Source organism: Notothenia rossii (genome assembly GCF_949606895.1).
Source record: "Notothenia rossii genome assembly, contig: scaffold_245, whole genome shotgun sequence".
Taxonomy (NCBI): domain Eukaryota; kingdom Metazoa; phylum Chordata; class Actinopteri; order Perciformes; family Nototheniidae; genus Notothenia; species Notothenia rossii.
In genome coordinates this window covers 14634-36484 of record NW_027640347.1, presented here as the reverse complement: position 1 = coordinate 36484, position 21851 = coordinate 14634, and the positions used below count along the sequence as shown (strand labels likewise).

Below are 21851 nucleotides of genomic sequence, written 5' to 3'. Positions count from 1 at the left end.
AGGGTCAGAGCTTTTGATCAGGAATTTGACAAAATCCTCTTCCTCTGTGCTGTGGATAGACACCAGGTTGCCTCCCTGGGACACACAGTAGAGCTCTGCATCAGCCCAGGTCCTCTCTGTGTTGAAGTACTTGTAGCAGCGGCCGTTGAAGGAGAACCAGAAGGAGGGACAGGTGTCTTGTTGTAGCTCCATTGGAGGGTCATCTGAAGAAGACACAGCACCCAGAGCCAGGCCCAACAGGAAGAGGAAAACCAGCATGATGATGATGATGGCTCTGTCTGTTAAAGTTGCACTGAACCGTTGGAAAGGGGGGATGGCGATTGTGAAGCTTCAAGTGAGGGGCTGCTTCTTTATATATGTGTGGGAATGTGACATCATTGTCACGTGACGTGATCACATGACCGGTGACCGGTAGAATGTAATTTATAAAAGTTGGCAGTTTCAGAAAACCTTTCTCTTTGCTACACGCGCACCGTTATCTCCCTCAAGGTAGGACTCGCGGGTTTAAGGTGGTTTTATGGTCTTTTCAATGAGCCTATGGAAGTGTCTCAGTTCAGTTTGGATTAGATACGTTTCCCCATCATGGAGGGAAACTCTTCATACATTCAAATCACGAGACCAGGTCTGTTACAAGCAATGTGTTTTTAACATGGTGTTTTACTCAAAGTTGTTATCGTTTTTAAGCAGCTTGTACGTGTTTTGCAGAGTGTAGAAGTGCTCATAACCAGCCGAGCAACCCGGGAAACTGGCTATGGACATTTTTTAACTTTCTTCTATCTTTTATTATTATTTATAACATCTGTTTTGTGTTTAATCCATAGAGCTGAGTATGAGCGTTTCCCCTCCTGGATGGAGCCAGGAGGATCTATTACTCTGTCAAAGAAAGCCTGGTTTTTAACCGTCTTTTAATGTTATATCGAATTGGTGTTTGAGCTGGCAACTATTATGTTGCGTTTTTTTTCAAAAATACACATTTAAAACTTTTTTCTGTATTTGGATTTTATTTACATGTATTTGAAACGGAACACATTTGTGTGTGCATTGAAAAACACAAGTGTGGATCCTTCTGTGTGCATGTGTGTCTTATGAGACTGTTCTGAGCCCATAATGCTTTTGTACTTTTACTTTTAACAGAGTATTTTTACCCCGTAGTATTTCTACTTTTGCTTTAGTAGAATATCTGAGTACTTCTTACATCACTGCTACCCTGAGTGTGGAGCCGTGTGCTACGAAAGCCTGAATTTAAAACAAATACTTTACAGCTAAAGACTATTTTCAAATGGAGAGCAAGTTGTAAGCGAGGCTCCGTTTGTAAATGAGGAAACAGTTCAGAGTGTCCGCTCGTCCTCCTGGAACGAGTCAGAGTTTGATGAGCCCTCCCTCTTCTTCCTGCTCAGACACAGCCAGCTCCACTCTGTATTTCCTGGCTCCTCCCCTTCAGATCCACACCGAGGAGGAGGGGTGTGTAACCAACACGTGGGTAAAGCACAAGAGCTGATAGGCCACATTCACTGCTCACACACACATGCTGTTCAGATCAAAGCTCACATAGTTTCAGTTCTCAGGAAGTGAAACTCAGACACTCCCTGCTACTGAGAGGAGAAATGGCGCAGAAAGGAGTTCAGCTGGACCGGGAAACCTTCTCTTGTTCCATCTGTCTGGATCTACTGAAGGATCCGGTGGCTATTCCCTGTGGACACAGCTACTGCATGAAGTGTATTAAAGGCTTCTGGGACGGAGAGGATGAGAAGGAGATCCACAGCTGCCCTCAGTGCAGGCAGAGCTTCACACCGAGGCCTGTCCTGCTGAAGAACACCATGTTAGCAGCTTTAGTGGAGCAGCTGAAGAAGACTGGACTCCAAGCTGCTCCTGCTGATCTCTGCTATGCTGGAGCTGGAGACGTGACCTGTGATGTCTGCACTGGGAGGAAACTGAGAGCCTGTAAGTCCTGCCTCGTGTGTCTTATATCTTACTGTGACCAACACCTCCAGCTTCATTATGAATCACCTGCCTTTGAGAAACACAAGCTGGTGGAGCCCTCCAAGAAGCTCCAGGAGAACATCTGCTCTCGTCACGACGAGGTGATGAAGCTGTTCTGCCGCACTGATCAGCAGAGTATCTGTTATATCTGCTCTGTGGACGAACACAAAGGCCACGACACGGTGTCAGCTGCAGCAGAGAGGACTGAGAGGCAGAGAGAGCTGGAGGGGAGTCGACTCAACATCCAGCAGAGAATCCAGGACGGAGAGAAGGAGGTGAAGCTGCTTCAGCAGGAGGTGGAGGCCGTCAATGGCTCTGCTGAGAAAGCAGTGGAGGGCAGTGAGAAGATGTTCACTGAGCTGATCCGTCTCATGGAGAAAAGAAGCTCTGATGTGAAGCAGCAGCTCAGATCCCAGCAGGAGAGAGAAGTGAGTGGAGTCAGAGAGCTCCAGGAGAAGCTGGAGCAGGAGATCTCTGAGCTGAAGAGGAGAGACGCTGAGCTGAAGCTGCTGTCTCACACAGAGGACCACAACCACTTTCTGCTCAGCTACCCCTCCTCACTGCCAGCCCTCAGTGAAGCTACACACTCCTCCAGCATCAACATCCGTCCTCTGAGATACTTTGAGGACGTGACGGAGGCCCTGTCAGCAGTCAGAGACAAACTACAGGACGTCCTGAGAGAGGAATGGACAAACGTCTCACCGACTGAAGTGGATGTTTTACTGCCAGCAGCAGAGCCCACCACCAGAGCTGGGTTCTTAACATATTCACAGGAGATCACTCTGGATCCAAACACAGCACACACAGAGCTGTTATTATCTGAGGGGGGCAGAAAAGCAACACGCATGGGACAACAACAGTCTTATTCCAGTCACCCAGACAGATTCACTTCACGGTCTCAGGTCCTGAGTAGAGAGAGTCTGACTGGACGTTGTTACTGGGAGGTGGAGTGGAGAGGGAGAGGAGTTCGTGTTGCAGTCGCATACAAGAATATCAGCAGAGCAGGGTTGGGGGATGAATGTGCATTTGGAAACAATGACAAATCTTGGTCCTTAGAGTATAATCAAAGCAGTTATTCATTTCGTTACAACAGAATCATCACTCCCGTCTCAGGTCCTCTGTCCTCCAGAGTAGGAGTGTACCTGGATCACAGAGCAGGTGTTCTGTCCTTCTACAGCATCGTCTCTGAAACCATGACTCTCCTCCACAGAGTGCAGACCACATTCACTCAGCCGCTACATGCTGGAGTTTGGCTTTGTGTTTATCATGGAAACACAGCTGAGTTTTGTAACCTGAAATAGCCTGAAGTCATTTGAGGAAATGTTCCACTTCTTAAACTCACTGTGTGTCCATCAGAGCTGATTGTTCATGTCTTCACTGCACAGAGATCAGCTGTCAATCAAACATTATGGGATGTGCTTTAACATCTTCTCACGAGTTGTTCTGTAGATGTTGGAGTTTCTTGAGGCGGCGCTCCTTCCCGTGTCGGTTTAGCCATGGAGGCTAATTGAAGAAGGAAATAAAACACATTCAAAGAAAAGTGATAAAAAAAGAAAAGCTAACGGGTTGAGTTTGTCATAAATGATGTTTCTATTTTCAAGATGTGAGACGAGTGCCACATTAACACATGTCTGTACAAAATAATATGTTGGGGTTTTACTTAATAAAGAAATAAGAGGACAAAAGTGAAAATCTCAGTCTTTTGTTTTTTAATTATAAAAATATCTCTTGTACATTTAAAACTTAAACATCGAATGTAAAGTAATAAAAGGTCAAATATATGTTCTTCTTGTTCTTCAGAGAGTGATGAAAACTGCTGCAACACTTTTTAAACCGTAAAACCAGGAGGATGTTGAAACCAGAGCTGAAAAAGGTGTACTTGAACAAGATGAAAAAGGCATCTCTTGCTAAGATGTAGCAGGAAAGGAATTGAAATTATTAAAATGCAACAAAAAGAGGTGTGTCCTATGCAGCAAGTTTAGTTATTTTATCCAGCACTGATTTTGAGTCATTAGGTCACATGATCTAGAAGGTATTAAAGAAATATGCTAATTTCCCCATAAAACATATTAAAAAAACTTATTTAAATTATTAAAATGCAATAAAAAGAGGTGTTTTCAACAAATGTATGTTAAACCCGGTGTGGTCCGTTTGCATTAGTCAACAATACACAGTTACCACATATGCATCAGAGAGGGTGTTTTCACTGTTGGCCTAATATATGATTTGTCAACTGAACTCTGCAACACTAAACACAACCACACCTTAACATAAGCAGAAGCAGACTACCTGCTCACCTGGAGATGTCGCACTAAACCTTCTCTACATTTTTGACAAGGAGTAAATGATATTAAATCAAACGTTGGCAGTGCTAAACATTGCCAGACCAAAACAAATGTTCTTTACAATCTCCAGAAGATGTCGGTCGGTCGGGATAATGGTCTGTTTTTAAAATGCTTTCTAGCACGTGAAGGCCAAGCTGCCGATCACACTAAAGCTTTGTAAACATTTCATTGAGACACCACATTATCACAAATAATTCCCAGCTTGTGCAAAATGAAGATGAACATTAGACAAAACAGACCATAAGCTTGTGTGGATACATCGTATAAAACATACTGTATTCATTTCAGGCAGGGAGACTTGTTGCTTTGTGTCTCATGTTTCTTTTCATTCACAACTGATCGTCGCACTGACTTGCTCCTCTGCTGCCCTCCAGTGGCCACAAGGCACAACAAGTACTTTTACATTACAGCATGTAGCTCCGAAGCACACAAGTATTTCCTTCTGAAAATTCACTTTACTAAAGCTCTAAACATGCACTTGAACACAAATATAGACTATATATACAACAAAATCAGGAAGATAGTACAATACGAATGCTCTGATAACAGTGAGCAGAGATGTGTTTTGATGTGTGGGCATAACGTACAGGGGAATAGTCAAATGACTGCCACAAGGCCTTTCTATGAAACTGAATAGGAACAGACCACAGCTCTGATTTAGGAGATCTTGCTGACCAACAATTGCTGAATAGGTTTAACAAAAATAATCTTTAAAATTAGATTATGTTTCTCAGAATAAAGAGAAATGATGTGCCTCGTGTAAAAAACCTCTGCAATCCAGACTGACTCTTGTGACTTTCTTAATGTTGCTCCAGTAAAGCCTTGTACCATGATGCTAAATGACTAAGCTACATTTGAAACATTCAGCACTTTTCTATAACTTAGAGGCTGCACTGTCTGATGTTCAGCAACAGTTAAGGAGACTGGCTTCAAAGGGGAGATGTAGGCTACTGTCAAAGTGTATGAATAATGCATTGTTTCTTTGTTAATAAAGTGAACCATTATGTTGCATATTATATATCACAAACACAACAAGGACCTTCATTCACAGTAAGTGCACATCTGTGTCTTGTGGCCAAAGTTCAATAAGATGTCATATCTCCGTTGGTGTGGACAGTCTTCATCCATCGTCCATCATCCTCGACATTGAGAAACACCCATGGTATACGTGTTTTGCCTAGGAGACTAAATAAAGGGAAAACCCGCCCTTCTGTTTGTTGTGAGCCGTGAAGGCGCTCGATGATTCTGTTATCGACTTGGTGCTACAGTGAGATGTCGAGAAAGCAGGAGACCGGAAGGGAAAATCCTAAACAATAAAAGCTCACAATTCGCGAAGCAACACAATACTACACTAAACAACTGAAATGAAAACGTGTTTTAAGAATAAAGTGATGGAGAAGCTAGGAAAATAATTGAATAATTGATTTAGTAAGGGAGTGATATTGAGACTGTACCACAGTGTGAATTAATCTGAATTTGACCTTGATTCAAGCTACTACTTGATTTATTTGGGGTAAACTGCACTTAATTCTTAGGTGTTCTTGTTTCAAGATTGAGCCCCATTTCAACGGATGACTAAGGAATAACACATTTGCTAAATATCTAATTCCTCATGGACTGAATTCCCTAAATATATATATATGTTGTGCTGATTTACGGTGCTTTAACAGGGCCTAAAGGGTGTCTTTATTTCTTGTTTGACCCTTTTACGTGTTTGAGTATTTAAATATGCTAACAAAATGTGTAATCTACTCTGGTATGCCACAAATAATTCAATGCTGAACAAGTGGCTTTTATTTTTGAAAGAAAGGTAACCGTGTGTAGTATTTAGGTGCAGTTTCAGTTTTCGCCACAGGAGGGCTCTACGGGGCGCATAGCGCATTAACAGTAGAAAACACAATTAAAAAAAGGCAAATAAATTGATTTAAAGTGCAAGGGGGCTCCACGCCAGGCACATGCAAATTCCTACATCCCCACAATAGTGACACTGATGATTTAAAGTCGTTTCAGCGGGGAAAAGAGTGCTGAAAGAGTGCTAAATGTCTGACAACAGTCTGCTAAAGTTCTGATAACAGTTTGGTAAAAGTCTGTTTGTTTCAGAGACCCATAGTAATGATACAATAAACCATTTACATCTAAAAGTATTGATTACAATTCATTTTTAGGGGAAAAAGTGCAGAGAGAAGCCTGAAAAAATTAAGTAACCGGATGTAGTATGTTGTGAGTTCCGCTAGCTTGACAGTTGGTCCAGTCAGCGGCGGGTCGGTTGAGCTGCTTGGCGACATTAAGAGCATCAAAATAAACAGAAATAAACTCCCTGCTTGTTTGTTTTTCAACCGACACTCTTCTGTTTGGATTAAAGGGCTTTTAACGGACACTAACAGGTAAACAGTCTCATTATAATTTCGCGTTGTTTCTAAACTTTTGCTCGTTAGCTAACCCGGTTAGCCACCCAATGCTATCAGCGAAGCTTGTTAAATGCTGTTTGTGTATTAAAAAACATGAATGAAGAAGCTGTTTTGTTGTTGTTTGTGAGATGACAAGGGACAGTTTGTGGTTTTATATCAACTGTTGGTATACTTAAGAACACATATCACTTATAAGTGATGCGTTATATGTCTTTTATATGTCTGTAAAAGAGTAGACTGTTTGTATTATTCCTGGTATTTAATGTGATATAAAACAAAGCTACAAAATGACAGGCTAATCATTGCATAGCAGACAAAAAGCTATGTTTCTCCTCTAACACTACAGTTTCCTAACTCAGATAATCTACTGATGTTTATTGTTATAACTACAAGAATCAGTATTTTATTCTTCTACAGTATTTATTTCACAAGTGTGTGGTCTTCTCCTGAATTACTTTGTCACTTTCAACATTCCTTTGCACTCTTTTATTTCTTTTGTTTCTTCTTGCACTAATGTTATTGTTTTATGTCATATATATATATATATATATATATATGTTGCATTGTTGAAGGAGACTTCAGATGTTCATGACTAGACTGTAGCTGTAGCTATTTGACAATAAACCCTTGAGTTAGAGTTGAGCGTACCACTTTACAATAAGGTTATTTATAATTAGGCTTTTAATTATGTGGTAAACAATTTATGAATCATTAAGAACCATTTATAAATCAGTTCCTACATAGTTTTCATACATCAGCACAGGCTCACTATTTGGCAAGATGACTAAGCCTTATATTGGCTACATAGCTTACTTCATGTTCTTCATCAGCCAGCATCCTTGGTATCCGTTGTTCACTGAGTTGATTCCCCCTCTTCCATCTTGATGTTTCTTGGCATCACTTTATGACCATTTATTTATAATAATAATAATAATAATAATAAATGATATTTATATAGCGCCTTTCAAGGGACCCAAGGTCGCTGTACATGATGGACAAACAGACAATCAAAGGGCAAACAAAAAAGAAAGGAAGCCGGGGGACCAAGAAAGGGCTAGGGCACGAAGGCCGGGGTGAACAGCTGTGTTTTTAATGATGATTTGAAGATGTCCAGGGAGGCAGTGCATTCCAAGGGTGGGGGCCGCAACACTGGGGTGTAGGGATGGAGGAGGTCCAATAAGTACTGGGGGGCGAGGGAATGGAGGGACTTGTACGTGAGGAGGAGTGTTTTGTATTGAATCCAGGACTTGACAGGCAGCCAGTGGAGGTGGATGAGGGTGGGGGTGATGTGTTGCCATGGCTTGGTGCGGGTGAGAAGCCTGGCTGCAGAGTTCTGGACGTATTGGAGCCTATCCAGGGTTTTGCTGGGAACCCCGGACAGGACTCCGTTGCAGTAGTCCAGACGGGATGTAATGAAGGCTGTACGAGTGTTTCTGCCTCTGAGTCAGAGAGTGAAGGCCGGAGTCTGGAAATATTTATGAGTCACTAACATTTATAACTGCCAAAAGAGAGCCTTATTGTAAAGTGGTGCCGAGTTGATTAAGGTTATCCAACACCTTTCCTCTGTTGTTCCCAGACCCAGGGATCATTAGTATGTTAACATGAGATGGGTGAGGCTGTGGCTCTGGTATGTAACCGACTCTTATAAGCATGGTGACAGGAATTCAACATTACATTTATGTCTCTGTTTTTATATATTATAAAACTGCATATTTTTGGATTCTTGTCAGTAGAACATCTTCTATCTTGATATAAGTCATTTCATTTCTCAATAATTATAAGTCATTTAATGTCTTCTGGTAATTCAATAAGCAAATAGGTAGAGCCGGGTGTTGTATACTCCTGTGTAAAGTAAAGAAATAGCAAGCGAAAAGTAATTTCTCAGTTCAAAAATAAAGTTAAAAGTTGTTAATGGTATTGTAGAGAAAATAAACTCCAGCTATTCACTGACTATGATTACATGCATACAAATACACACACACACACACACACACACACACACACACACACACACACACACTGCACTGGGATGCTTGTAGGCGTGGATGATGTGTTCTTCTTCTGCAGTACCGTTTCTGTTTGAATCAGAGTGTGTTCTTCTTTTGACAGACGGTTATTTTTAGATTCGTCCTGCATCTTAGTGGTGTGTGTGTGTGTGTGTGTGTGTGTGTGTGTGTGTGTGTGTGTGTGTGTGTGTGTGTGTGTGTGTGTGTGTGTGTGTGTGTGTGTGTGTGTGTGTGTGTGTGTGTGTGTGTGTGTGTGTGTGTGTGTGTGTGTGTGTGTGTGTGTGTGTGTGTGTGTGTGTGTGTGGGAGACAGAGTTGTATCGTTGAATAATGTATGAGCTCTGCTCTGTCTCAGATATTCTCCCAGCGTCTCTTCTTCCCGTGCGGATCCGCTCTGTCAGTTCTCAATGGGACACAAAGACTCAACAGTTCTGCTGAAACACTTGAGTCTCTCAGCGGAGCTCGCAGTTCTTTATTTGGTTCAGTGTTTGTCTTCAAGGTCGGGTTTTTTCCCACCGTACGACACGTTAAAAAACCTAGTTTTCAGACGCACATGAACACAGCACAACATGGAACACTTAAAGGGGGAAATCCAACGAATTGTGGAAGTCAACTTTGATTTAAAAGTCACATTTAGTCAGTCTCTAGAAACCAGAATTCTTTTAGGGTTCTTAAAAAGTTTGTCACGCCCGAGAGACATTATCTAAATGTGTCTTTGGCTCATCCAAAAAACAGTTTAAGAGTTAATGACAGCAATCACAACACCTTTAAAATATATAATATACAATCGCGAAAATGGGCAGCAAATAAGTGTATGGCTGCGTATAAAGATTACTTTCATTTTTGATTAGTTTTCCTATTATTCCCTGCTGGACATTTGTTCTGAAAAGGAGAAATCACAGCTTTTTTTAAATCCTAGTCCAAGGTGATGTATTCATATGTTTTGTTTTGGTTGATGTTAAATAACACACCAGCCTTTCAGAAGCTGCTGTAAGGAATCAGTCTATTTATTCCCACTTCTCTTTGTGTCTGACAGGATTTGGGAGGATGTCGGAGCAGGACAGAAGAGATCACCCTCACTGAAAGGAGAGGAGGAAGAGGAGGAGGAAGAGGAGGAGGTTAATGATGGAGCGAGCTCACAGCCTCCTGCTGAACGAGGAGGCGTTCAGTCAGCTGGCCGAACATCAGAGGGCGGAGTTCATCTTTGAGTGGCTGAACCACCTGAAGAAGCTGCTTCCTGCCACCGACCGGGTGAGTACTGAGCGAGATCAGACTGATCATTTCATCGAAGGGGCCTTATTATGCTTTAAGGGGTTTTCCCTTTCCTGTAATGTGTTCTATAGGTTTGTGTGCATGTAAATGGTCTGCAACGGCTTTGTTTACTTCTGTAACATGATGACATCACTATGTAACACTCACGCTTCTATTGGCTGGCGCTCCAACACATTGTACATGAGAAATGGGAAATCTCTAAGCGGTTGACCAATCACAACACAATAGAGACACTACATACTGATATACACCTGAACATCAGCAGGAGAGGACTCTTTAAAGTAGAGACACTACATACTGATATACACCTGAACATCAGCAAGAGAGGACTCTTTAAAGTAGAGACACTACATACTGATATACACCTGAACATCAGCAGGAGAGGACTCTTTAAAGTAGAGACACTAAATACTGATATACACCTGAACATCAGCAGGAGAGGACTCTTTAAAGTAGAGACACTACATACTGATATACACCTGAACATCAGCAGGAGAGGACTCTTTAAATTAGACTCACATGATTTAAAGAGGTCAAAAACCTAAAAGTGTTGACAGAATTAAAAACATCAGAATATGTTTCTTCGTTTCAGACCGACCTCAAACACAACCAGCGGCGTCTGCTCGACCAGCTCTCGGGCGTTCTGATTGGCTCTCCCGGCCCGCCGACCCGCTGGCTGCTAGCCCACTGCTTGGCCCTGCTTTACCGCCTGGGAGACCCCATTTCTGCTTGCCTGTTTGTGGACAGGTGCAATGACATCATACGCAGCAGAGACGACTCTCCGTCGGGACTCCCGACCCGACTGTAAGTCACGATGCACACAGAAAAGATGGGAGGGAAATGTCAAACAAATAAAAGTTTTCTTTACATGAAGTTGAACGTGTGTGTGTGTGTGTGTGTGTGTGTGTGTGTGTGTGTGTGTGTGTGTGTGTGTGTGTGTGTGTGTGTGTGTGTGTGTGTGTGTGTGTGTGTGTGTGTGTGTGTGTGTGTGTGTGTGTGTGTGTGTGTGTGTGTGTGTGTGTGTGTGTGTGTGTGTGTGTGTGTGTGTGTGTGTGTGTGTGTGTGTGTGTGTGTGTGTGTGTGTGTGTGTGTGTGTGTGTGTGTGTGTGTGTGTGTGTGTGTGTGTGTGTGTGTTTCAGGGCAGCCATCGCGTGTCTCGGTGCTCTGTTTGAGCAGCTGGGTCGGATGCTGATCGGCACTTTTAAAGAAACTCTGACCAACCTGCTGAAGGCCATGAAGAACGCAGAGGTTCATTTTTATCTCCCTAGTTTTTTTATATTTGTTCTTTAATTAAATTAAAAACCAGAGTACGTGTGTGTTTCACTTTTCCACCCACAAGCTCTCATCTTCATGCACAGATGTTAAAAGACTTTCAATGGATTAAAGCACATAATCCCCCCCGCTAGGAATTAGAACATTGTACTGAATTTACCATGTGAGAAATTACAGTAGGAGTAATTCACCCTGCGCTTCTTTTTAAAATTATTATTTGTGTTTAGCTCCACTGAGATTAAAAACATCTCTGAGTTATCAAATGAGTTTTCAGTGTCAATAATATTGAATGTTTGATACGATGTGTATTCTGATCAGATGTCTGAAATGTTTAGCTGTGTATTGATTACATTAAAACACGCGTGGTAACGTTCCTCCTCTTCCTCCCTCAGTCTCAGGGTCGGTATGAGATCATGTTGAGTTTGGAGAAGATCCTTCAGGGTCTGGGCGTCAGCGCCGTGCCGTGTCATCGTGACGTCTACAAGGCGGCGAGGACGTGTCTGACGGACCGATCCATGGCCGTACGCTGCGCCGCTGCAAAGGTAACAGCAAACGATATACACCGCCTCCTAACAGCTGATCGTCACATCGCTGCTGATCATTATCTTCCAAATTCTCAATTTAGATTAGTGTTTATTGATTTCTATAAAAATCCCCCTTGATAAAATACATTTATTTTCAATTTATTGGATTATTTTTATTATTATTTTAGTTTTTTCTTCACATGCAAAAAACTAAATGTTTTTGTAATTTTTTCTATTTAAGGCTTTTCTTTTCTATTTATTATTCTGAATATATTTATTATAATTATTTTTTATTTCCTTTACGTAAAAAAACCCACTTGGTTCTGTAGGCATACGATAAAAAATTTTTCTTTGTCTTGTTTTATTCATACTGTGTAAAAGCACGAGTTTGTATTGTACAAACTAAGTAAATAAATAAGAAGTACACTCAGCTGTTTGTTTCTGTGACGCTAGAGCTCCAGACAGAGAGGGCAAAAGTACACACATCCTTTCCTCAAGTAGAAGTACAGATACTCGTGTATGGTAAAAGTAGAAGTACTGACTAAACTTCTTTACTCAAGTCAAAGTAAAGAGGCTTTGAAATGTACTTCAGTAAAAAGTACCCATAACTAGCAGCTGTTTTAAAGAGTACCTGACCTCCCTTTATATTAATAGAACAATAATGTCATTGTTAGCAAATGAATGTTTCCATGGTGACCAACGGCAACATGACAACGTTTTCATTGGTCCCTCTTCTTTAGAGAAGACCAGGAAATGATGGATACACGGATCGTGTTCAAATCAATAGGCACGCAATGACTCTAAATAATAATGATCACGCCACCAAACACACATTCAGACTAAAGGAACCAGCCTGTTTGGAAAATGAGAGAAGTACAAAGTACAGGTATTTGTGTTCAACATGTAAGAAGTAGAAAGTACAGATATTTGTGTTCAACATGTAAGAAGTAGAAAGTACAGGTATTTGTGTTCAACATGTAAGAAGTAGAAAGTACAGGTATTTGAGTTCAACATGTAAGAAGTAGAAAGTACAGGTATTTGTGTTCAACATGTAAGAAGTAGAAAGTACAGGTATTTGAGTTCAACATGTAAGAAGTAGAAAGTACAGGTATTTGAGTTCAACATGTGAGAAGTAGAAAGTACAGATATTTGTGTTCAACATGTAAGAAGTAGAAAGTACAGGTATTTGAGTTCAACATGTGAGAAGTAGAAAGTACAGATATTTGTGTTCAACATGTAAGAAGTAGAAAGTACAGGTATTTGTGTTCAACATGTAAGAAGTAGAAAGTACAGGTATTTGAGTTCAACATGTAAGAAGTAGAAAGTACAGGTATTTGAGTTCAACATGTAAGAAGTAGAAAGTACAGGTATTTGAGTTCAACATGTAAGAAGTAGAAAGTACAGGTATTTGAGTTCAACATGTAAGAAGTAGAAAGTACAGGTATTTGAGTTCAACATGTAAGAAGTAGAAAGTACAGGTATTTGTGTTAGAAAAGTAAGAAGTCAAAGTAAAAAGTTGTCAGAAAAATAAGTAGTGGAGTAAAGTACTGATACCAGAAAAATGTACTTACAGTAAGGACAGTAACAAAGTATTTGTCCTCCACCTCTGGCTGCAGAGTGTGTGTCTCTCTAACTCTCTGAGTGTCGTCCTCTCAGTGTCTGATGGAGCTGCAGAGGGAGGCGGTGTTCCTGTGGACGAGCGAGCTGGAGAACGTGGCCACGCTTTGCTTCAGAGCCTTCGAAGGATCCAACTACAGCGTCAGGGTGTCCGTCTCCAAACTGCTGGGGACGCTGCTGGCTGCTGCTGTGGAGCCGCGACAGCCCACCGGTACGAGAGGAGGGGTCACGGATGCTCTGAGGGGGAAACTAATCTAACGCAGAGATAAACACAGACGTTTTTAATTTGGGTGGCTTTGGTTCACGGGGGTGAATGGGCGTCTACCAATCAGGTGGTCTGATGGTCAGCACTTCAATCTACTTCAGCCAACATGTCTTGGATTCCTTAGATAAGATACTTAAACTTAACTTGCTCCCATAGGCGTTACTTTGATACTAAAGTGTATTCAAGTCACTTAGGATTAAAGTGTCTGCTTGATGGCATCTAATATTATATATAACCTTTATTTAACCAGGTAAAGACTAATATTATACATTTATATATAAAAGAAATATACATTTTATTAGGGCTGTCAAACGATGAAAAATTGTAATCAGATTAATCACAGCTTAAAAATTAATTAATCAGATTAATCACAACTTAAAAATGAATTAATCAGATTAATCACCATTCGAACTATGTCCAAAATATGCCATTTCTTTATGTATTGTTGTGGGAATGGAAAGATAAATGAAAGAAGGCGGATATATCCATTTAACACACAGTATGTTTATTATAACATTGTTCTGTGAGTCAAAATGAAAGACAGCCCACACACCTATCAATCATCAAACCGTGGGGTCTTATTTCATTACGTGTTGATTTCTATCAACACGTAATGTTGTATCGATGTATATAGAGATGTACGACAGCAAAAGTATTCTCCGTCAGGACTTCCTGCAACAACACCACGCCGTTATCTTGATTCTGATTGGCCAGAAGACATTATCAAAGATGTTCTATTGAGAAGACGATCACTACGTGCCAAAAGTGTTCAAAACCGTTTCTGGTCTTCGGTATTTCCAGACAAGTGGCTACTGAAATCAATCTGACTAACTGCTGTCTGTGTGATTTACTCCGCGCGAGTTGGTGGACTTTATTTTGCTCACTTTAACATCATTGTTCATGGTGGGGCTAAGGTGGGGCTAAGCCATTTCTTGGTATGGCTGTAGCCCACCCCAGCGCTGCTAATGGTGGGATGTACGGGGCGGGCCATTCTGCACATGCGTTAAATGCGTTAAATATTTTAACGCAATTAATTCATAAAATAATTACCACCGTTTACGCGATAATTTTGACAGCATTACATTTTATATGAAATGTTTTGGATATTTCACCATTTACAAGCAGCCTCGTCAAGTGTGAAAAGTGCTAAATGATTTATGATTTCTGTTTTCTTCGTAGTCCTATTTGCATCACTGTCAAATCTAAAAAAATCACAAATATCTTCCAATAAAACTGAAGGGAAATACCCTGGAATATAATGTTTCAAAACGCAGAAAAAAATCAGGAGAGATAAGAAATGTAATGTGATAGTTTACGATTTACTGTTAACTTAACCGACTGATGTTTGACCTCCTTTCTTTCTCTTTTTGATCTGATCTTGTCCCCCAGCAGTTCCCAGGCAGAGTGGGCGGGGTCGCAGCTCCCTGGAGGAGGTGATGGATCTGTTGTCGGGGGGGTTCCTGCGCGGGGGCGCCGGGTTCCTACGAGCCAGCGGAGACATGCTGAAGGGAACCAGCTCCGTCAGCAAGGACATCCGCATCGGGGTCACACAGGTGGGGGGGGGGGGGGAATTTAGGGAAGTAGATTTAGCAGCTTTAAAGGAGAAACAAACGTGTGCTGGGTTCAGCAAACAAATATAACAACAAGAGGACTCTTAAACTCAGAGTAAATGTGAAGAACTAAACACCAAAACAAACCAAAACAAAACCCTCACTACTTCCTCGGTCATTATTTTGCTTAGCATCAGTGTGTTATCAAATATTAATAACCTTGCAAATGTCAGAAATTGACCAATCAGAATTGAGTATTTCACCAAGCTGTGTATCAACACACACAGTTAACAGACCATATGTAACAGTATGCACAGAGAGTTAAGAGGCGTCTGACGCAGACTCAGAGCCCCGACTGATGATCGTCCAGAAAAATATCACTCGTCACCGGCTTGAGCTTCAATCTCAGGATCATGTATTTATGATCCTGAGATTGAAGCTCAAGCCAAAAAAGCAAAAGAGAGTTTTTTTTCTTCTCAACATCTCAAAATCCTGACCCTTCTCAAAACTCTCAAAATTCTGACATTTTCTCCAAATTCTGACATTTTCTATCAAAATCTAAAATATTTACTTTTTCCTCAAGAACTCAAAATTCTTACTTTTTCTCAAAATCTCAAAATCCTTACCTTTTCTCAGAAAATCAAAATTCTTACTTTTCCTTAAAATTCTTACTTTTTCTAAAAATTCTTACTTTTTCTCAAAATTCTTATTTTTTCTCAAAATTTCTGAATTTCTCTCAAAATTCTTACTTTTTCCTCCAAAACTCAAAATTCTGAATTTTTCTCAAAATTCTTACTTTTTCTCAAAATCTCAAAATTCTTACCTTTTCTCAAAATCTCAAAATTCTTACTTTTTCTTAAAATTCTTACCTTTCCTCAAAAACTCAAAAATCGTACTTTTTCTCAAAATCTCAAAATTCTTATTTTTTCTCAAAAACTCAAAATTCTTACTTTTTCTTAAAATTCTTACTTTTTTTCAAAATCTCAAAATTCTTACTTTTACCTGAGAATTCTTACTTTTCCCCCCCCAAAAATTGACTTTTTCTCAAAATTCTGACTTTTTCTAAAAAATGTTAATAATCACTAGTCCCCGGCTTGAGCTTGAATCTCAGGATCCATGTATCTGTGATCCTCTCCAGAATGGAAGTAGTCATCACATACAGAGCATCAACTAGTTCCTGAACAGTGTCCTTCAAATGCTGATATCCAAGAGAGGGAGTTCCACAGTCACTAGATGGAGGAATATATATATATAATATTAGCTCCACGTCAGAAATGAGCATGCTTGTCATATGTCTCTCTCCATATATTGGAAGAGGACATTCAGGATTTTCTCAACAGTCCACATGTTTTGCATAGTCTCTATGTGTGCGGTCTCTTCATCATCACTTCTCCTCTTCGTCGTCTTCCTCAGGCCTGCGTTGTCTTCGTCTCCACCCTCGGAGGCTCCTGGTTGGAGGCGAACTTCCCCGCCTTCCTGTCGCTGCTGATGGAGCTGGCGTCGCACGGCAAAGCCACGCAGACGGCAGGCGATGCTGTGGTGACGCACTGCTGCATCTCCTTCATCCTGAGGAGCACCCTGGGGTCTCTGCTGGGGGAAAAGGCTCAAACTAACGCCGCCATACAGCTGTGCCTCGCTGTGGCGGCACAGAAACAAGCCATCGGTGAGCAGAGAGCCGGAAAGACTCTCAGACATGACGTTCAGATTGAATGACTTCAAGATTCAAGGCTTTTATTCTCATGTGTACATAGCTACAGTGTAGATATGTACATGAAAGTCTGAGGTCACAGGCTCCTCCAGCAATGCAACACTATAAAACTCAATTTCATCACGGGCCACATTCGCATAAAGGTTGCACTCAAAGGGCCGGTTGTAACTATATAAATATATAATTTATATATAAAATAATGTATTAAATTATTGCCTCTGAATTGGATTATTATCGGATAGGATAATTGCTTAGTAATTAACTACGCCTGAAAGCAGAAGTCCAGGGCAAATAATTGCAAGTCTCTTCAGTGTGCATGTCACAAAACGAGATGCATTGTGGGACATGTAGCTTATGGGCAACCTGCTTCTGTAAAGTGGCATGTAATCGTATAATAAACGTATTATATTCTTTGCAAGCTCTTGTGGGGCCACATAAAATGAAGTCGCGGGCCGGATTTGGCCCCCGGGCCTTGAGTTTGAGACCCCTGCACTAGAGTGTTACCAGAATGGTTTGGTTTTACCAATGATGTCTTTGCTAACATCCCAAATACACCTGATGTTGTTTTAGTTGACACCAATCACAAGGAGGTGCTAACCTTAGAAGTAGGCTGTGCCTTTGACCTGTACATGGACGACCAGGCTTTCCAGGACAAGTATCAAATACCAACCACTGCTCGATGTGATAACCAGCTTTGGGTACAAGAATAGATATCGTATACTCATATTCGGAAGTCTTGGCCATGTATATAAAAGCACCATGATTGGTCTGAGAGTTGCTGGAATGTCAAAGAGAAAAGCCAAACAAATATTTCTCTGTCTCAGCTTTTATTGACACCTCTAGTGTGGAGAAGGAGATGCTATGTGTACCCTTAAGTGTTCTGTGCTGCTTAGCCCCGATGTATTTGATATATAATGTAATGTGTGGAACCAAATAAAGTATTCAAATGTGTGTGTGTGCAGATGCAGCTGTAAATGATGGGAACGTGGAGACCAGAGTTTCCTCTGCAGACATTTCAGCCAGTCAGCACGTGCTGGTCTGCTGCCTGCTGGAGCTCGGAGGACTCGTACAGGGACTGGGATCCACTGCAGCCCCCCTGCTCACTGACAGCAGCACAGGTGGGTCTCACTCACTCACTCACTCACACACACACACACACACACACACACACACACACACACACACACACACACACACACACACACACACACACACACACACACACACACACACACACACACACACACACACACACACACACACATCAGAAAAACCAGGAGGTTGTATTGTTCTGATGTGTGTACCGGTGCTGCAGCCCTATTGGACACGGTGATCTCGGTCCTCCTTCACCCCGCCCCCTCCGCCTCTCTCGCTGCCGCATGGTGTCTACGCTGCGTTGCCACGGCGATGCCATCCCAGTGTTCCTTGCTGCTGGATCGCTGCACCGAGCGGCTGGCGGCGCTGAAGTCTTCCCCTGAAGCCGTGGCCGGATATGGAGCCGCCGTCGCCGCCCTGGTGGCAGCGGTGCAGCACTGCCCCCTGGGAATACCACACACCAAAGGCATGGTGGGTGAAATAAGCCCACTACATGACTAAGTATTTCTACTACTACACATCCCATGCTAATGTTTGCATTTAGTAACATAAAAAATGTAACATGTAACACAAAAAACGTAAAGCGAACACGTTCTGTTTTTGGGCGCTTTCTTGCCTTAACTGTGGGATAATGTCAGGTCTTGTTTTATTGATGTTAACATGTTGAATTATTTTTAACTGCAATCATTTTGTGGTTCTCTGCTACTAACCAAGAAAAGATAAGTCATTTTATAGCCTTGTTATATTTATCTTTAAACATTATTTATGTGTTAAGAATCATTTCATTTTGTTATTAAAAATGGCATCAGATATCCATATTTACTCAAGCCAGCTGAAGGTTGTATTGAAGTTAGAAATGCCAGTCCCGTGACAACATTATTTGACAGTATATTTAAATGTATTAACGTGCTCTTGTGTGTGCAGATGGTGCTGAGTCTGGCTGAGGACCTGCTGCGCTCCGCCTCTCAGAGCAGCCGGATCTCTCTGCAGAGGACTCAGGCCGGCTGGCTGCTCGTCTCCTCGCTCATCACTTTAGGTAAAAACACTTCTGTCACTGTAGTGAGAGAAACAAGCTGTAGCCGTTTGGTTAATGTGTGTGTGTGTGTGTGTGTGTGTGTGTGTGTGTGTGTGTGTGTGTGTGTGTGTGTGTGTGTGTGTGTGTGTGTGTGTGTGTGTGTGTGTGTGTGTGTGTGTGTGTGTGTGTGTGTGTGTGTGTGTGTGTGTGTGTGTGTGTGTGTGTGTGTGTGTGTGTGTGTGTGTGTGTGTGTGTGTGTGTGTGTGTGTGTGTGTGTGTGTGTGTGACCTGTGTGACCTGTGTGTGTGACCTGTGTGTGTGACCTGTGTGTGTGACCTGTGTGTGCAGGCCCGGCTGTAGTGGAGCACCACCTGCCTCGTCTCCTCCTCCTGTGGCGGTGTGTGTTTCCTGCTTCACTCAGAGAGCAGGAGATGGAGCTGAGGCGCGGGGACTACTTTACGTGGCAGGTTACGCTGGAGGGACGTGCTGGGGCGCTCTTTGGTCAGTCCCACACTGCTGCACTATTTTATGTGTTAGATTCCAATTTTTTATTCGTGTGATTTCGTTTTTTAAAATATTTTATGAGAATCGTTTCAGGGAGCCTGAGATCAATCATTTTCCTTCATTCATCTTATATTATTTATTTAACAGTTTCAATAGCAACATTTTTTATCTATTATCTTTTTACTTTTATTTCTGTTTCTGGGGAATTTCTTGTGGTTTATTTTTAACTTTTAACTACATTTTTAAAAGACCTTAATGGCGGCAGCTTAAAGTAGTCATCCAGGGAACTATGTGTTGTTTATAAACTCTCTTTTGTAAGCACAGCATGACGCAGTGGGAGGGATCTTTGTGTTTAACTAACCATCTAAGAGCTGAGGTTAACAACAAACAAAGGCATCAAAAGAAAACGGCTGTGTTTCTGTCTTTCAGCGATGAAGAACCTGCTTCTTCACTGCAGGGAGCTCGTCAGCGATGACATCATGAGCCGTCTGCTCACGCCCCTCTCCTGCGCCGTCGCCCTGCTCACCAAGTCAGTCGCTTTATAACACAAATATATATATAATACATTGAAATCAGAGCTGCGTGGTATTGGTAGGAGAGGACATTTACTTTTTCCAACGTATATAACAATTTGAAAAGAAATACAGTTATTTTCAGCAGATGACAGAAAACTGACTCGGCCTTCAACAAGAATGATTTTCTCATGATAACTGAACGGTACAAAAAAGTAAAGAGTTAGTTTGCGTTATTTGAACTTGCTCTTCATGTATTATAACTTTTTTGTATGTGCACGTCCCAATGTCAACACTGAAACAACAATGTGTGCAGACCTAATTCAAATACAAACATTTTGTATTATCCAGAACATGCTTATTTATGTGTGTGTGTGTGTGTGTGTGTGTGTGTGTGTGTGTGTGTGTGTGTGTGTGTGTGTGTGTGTGTGTGTGTGTGTGTGTGTGTGTGTGTGTGTGTGTGTGTGTGTGTGTGTGTGTGTGTGTGTGTGTGTGTGTGTGTGTGTGTGTGTGTGTGTGTGTGTGTGTGTGTGTGTGTGTGTGTGTGTTCAGGTTGCCTGCTCTCCTCCGGTCTTACGGCAGTTCAGTGCGCAGCTGGTCTCTGATCTACAGACTGAGAGTCTACGAGCTGCTGGCTCTGCTGCCTCCTCACATCTACCAAGGTTACCACTCACCTCCTTTCCTACCTCCTGCCTCTCTTCTACCTTTCTTTCCCACTTTCCTTTGTGTTTGCTGTGCTGCTTTTCAATTTCTTATTTGCCCCGTGTCTTTAGGTCCACTAGTTTAAGACATTTCTGGGCCAGAGAGGGCCTTTATTAGAGATAGAGGGGATGACATTGCTTTAAATGTTCCACAGGCTCCGAACCCACTGCATATGGCCCGCCGCCTTTTAACATTGAAACATTTGAAAGAATCGTAAAATGGTTAAGTCATGGTATAATAATGTTCTGAGTTGAGCAGCACCTGGACCGCCTACATCTCACTTGATGATCAAACTACTTAAAATTGCTCTTGTAGATTTATCGAAATGTGTTTAAAATATGCAAAACATTTTTATCAAAACCTGGTTATTGTTACTTCCTTCTCTCCTTGATTTCTTTGTGTCTTATTGTGTATATCTGTCTTATACATTTTTATGTTTAAAGCCTTCCTAATTCCCTTTAAACTCTTTAGTTGTTTTGTTTTTGTTGTGAGAAAAAGTCATAACTCTGAAAAAAGTCTTTTTTTTCAAAAAATACTGAAAATGTATAAAATTCAAAACAAAAGTCAGAATTATGAAAGAAAATCGAAATTAGGAAAAAAGTCAACATTTTATTGGTGGCTATTTATTTGTTGTGAGACACTGAACTGAAAGCCCCTCTCTCGTCCTCCTGCAGAGAGTTTTGGTTTGGTGATGAACCAGCTGGTCTCAGATCTGTCGGGTCAGAACAATCTGAACCAGCCGTGTTCAGAGCTCACGCTGCTGCCCCCCCTCTGTCACCGTGACGACCTGCCTCTCGTTGGCCCCGCCCTCCAGAACACCGACCACAGATACATCGAGGAACAGGTGAGGGATGCTAACAGGATGCCAACTGCACAGCGCAGGGCTGTATATTTAAGCAATAGCTCACGACAGGCCGTGGTATATGGCCATTATATCACTGTTCAGGGGCGTGGTTCGGCCCGACGCAAACCAAACTGTATACAGTTAAATCGACCGGACTTCTTTCTGCAGATGTGAGGGTCCTTAACAACGGTCAATAAGTCCTTGCTACACATTATCCCTTACATGTTTCCATC

General features: G+C 41.7%; 2 protein-coding genes across 3 annotated transcripts in view; both read left to right on the top strand.

Annotated features, from left to right (window-relative positions):
• Positions 1–377: 377 nt before the first annotated feature.
• Positions 378–3672, top strand: LOC307026766 (tripartite motif-containing protein 16-like). Of its 2 annotated transcripts, XM_079694895.1 has the most exons (4): positions 378–622; positions 822–890; positions 1398–1476; positions 1559–3672. In XM_079694895.1, exons 1-4 carry the CDS (start codon positions 583–585, stop codon positions 3279–3281), a joined length of 1911 nt encoding a protein of 636 aa, XP_079551021.1. In that variant the 5' UTR covers positions 378–582; the 3' UTR covers positions 3282–3672. The 2 variants fall into 2 exon arrangements, with proteins under 2 accessions (XP_079551021.1, XP_079551022.1); XM_079694896.1 differs by having other exon boundaries at positions 465–489; positions 822–1476.
• Positions 3673–6572: 2900 nt separating this feature from the next.
• The window catches only part of LOC307026763 (HEAT repeat-containing protein 5A-like), a gene marked incomplete at its 3' end in the record, with an annotated part of 29561 nt that continues 14282 nt past the window's right edge, over positions 6573–21851 (top strand). The window contains 15 exon segments of the mRNA XM_079694892.1: positions 6573–6709; positions 9775–9989; positions 10603–10814; positions 11150–11258; positions 11675–11824; positions 13463–13634; positions 15081–15241; positions 16652–16901; positions 17909–18064; positions 18262–18512; positions 18966–19077; positions 19405–19557; positions 19990–20089; positions 20625–20734; positions 21449–21618. Coding sequence (XP_079551018.1) covers positions 9861–9989; positions 10603–10814; positions 11150–11258; positions 11675–11824; positions 13463–13634; positions 15081–15241; positions 16652–16901; positions 17909–18064; positions 18262–18512; positions 18966–19077; positions 19405–19557; positions 19990–20089; positions 20625–20734; positions 21449–21618 — 2235 coding nt within the window.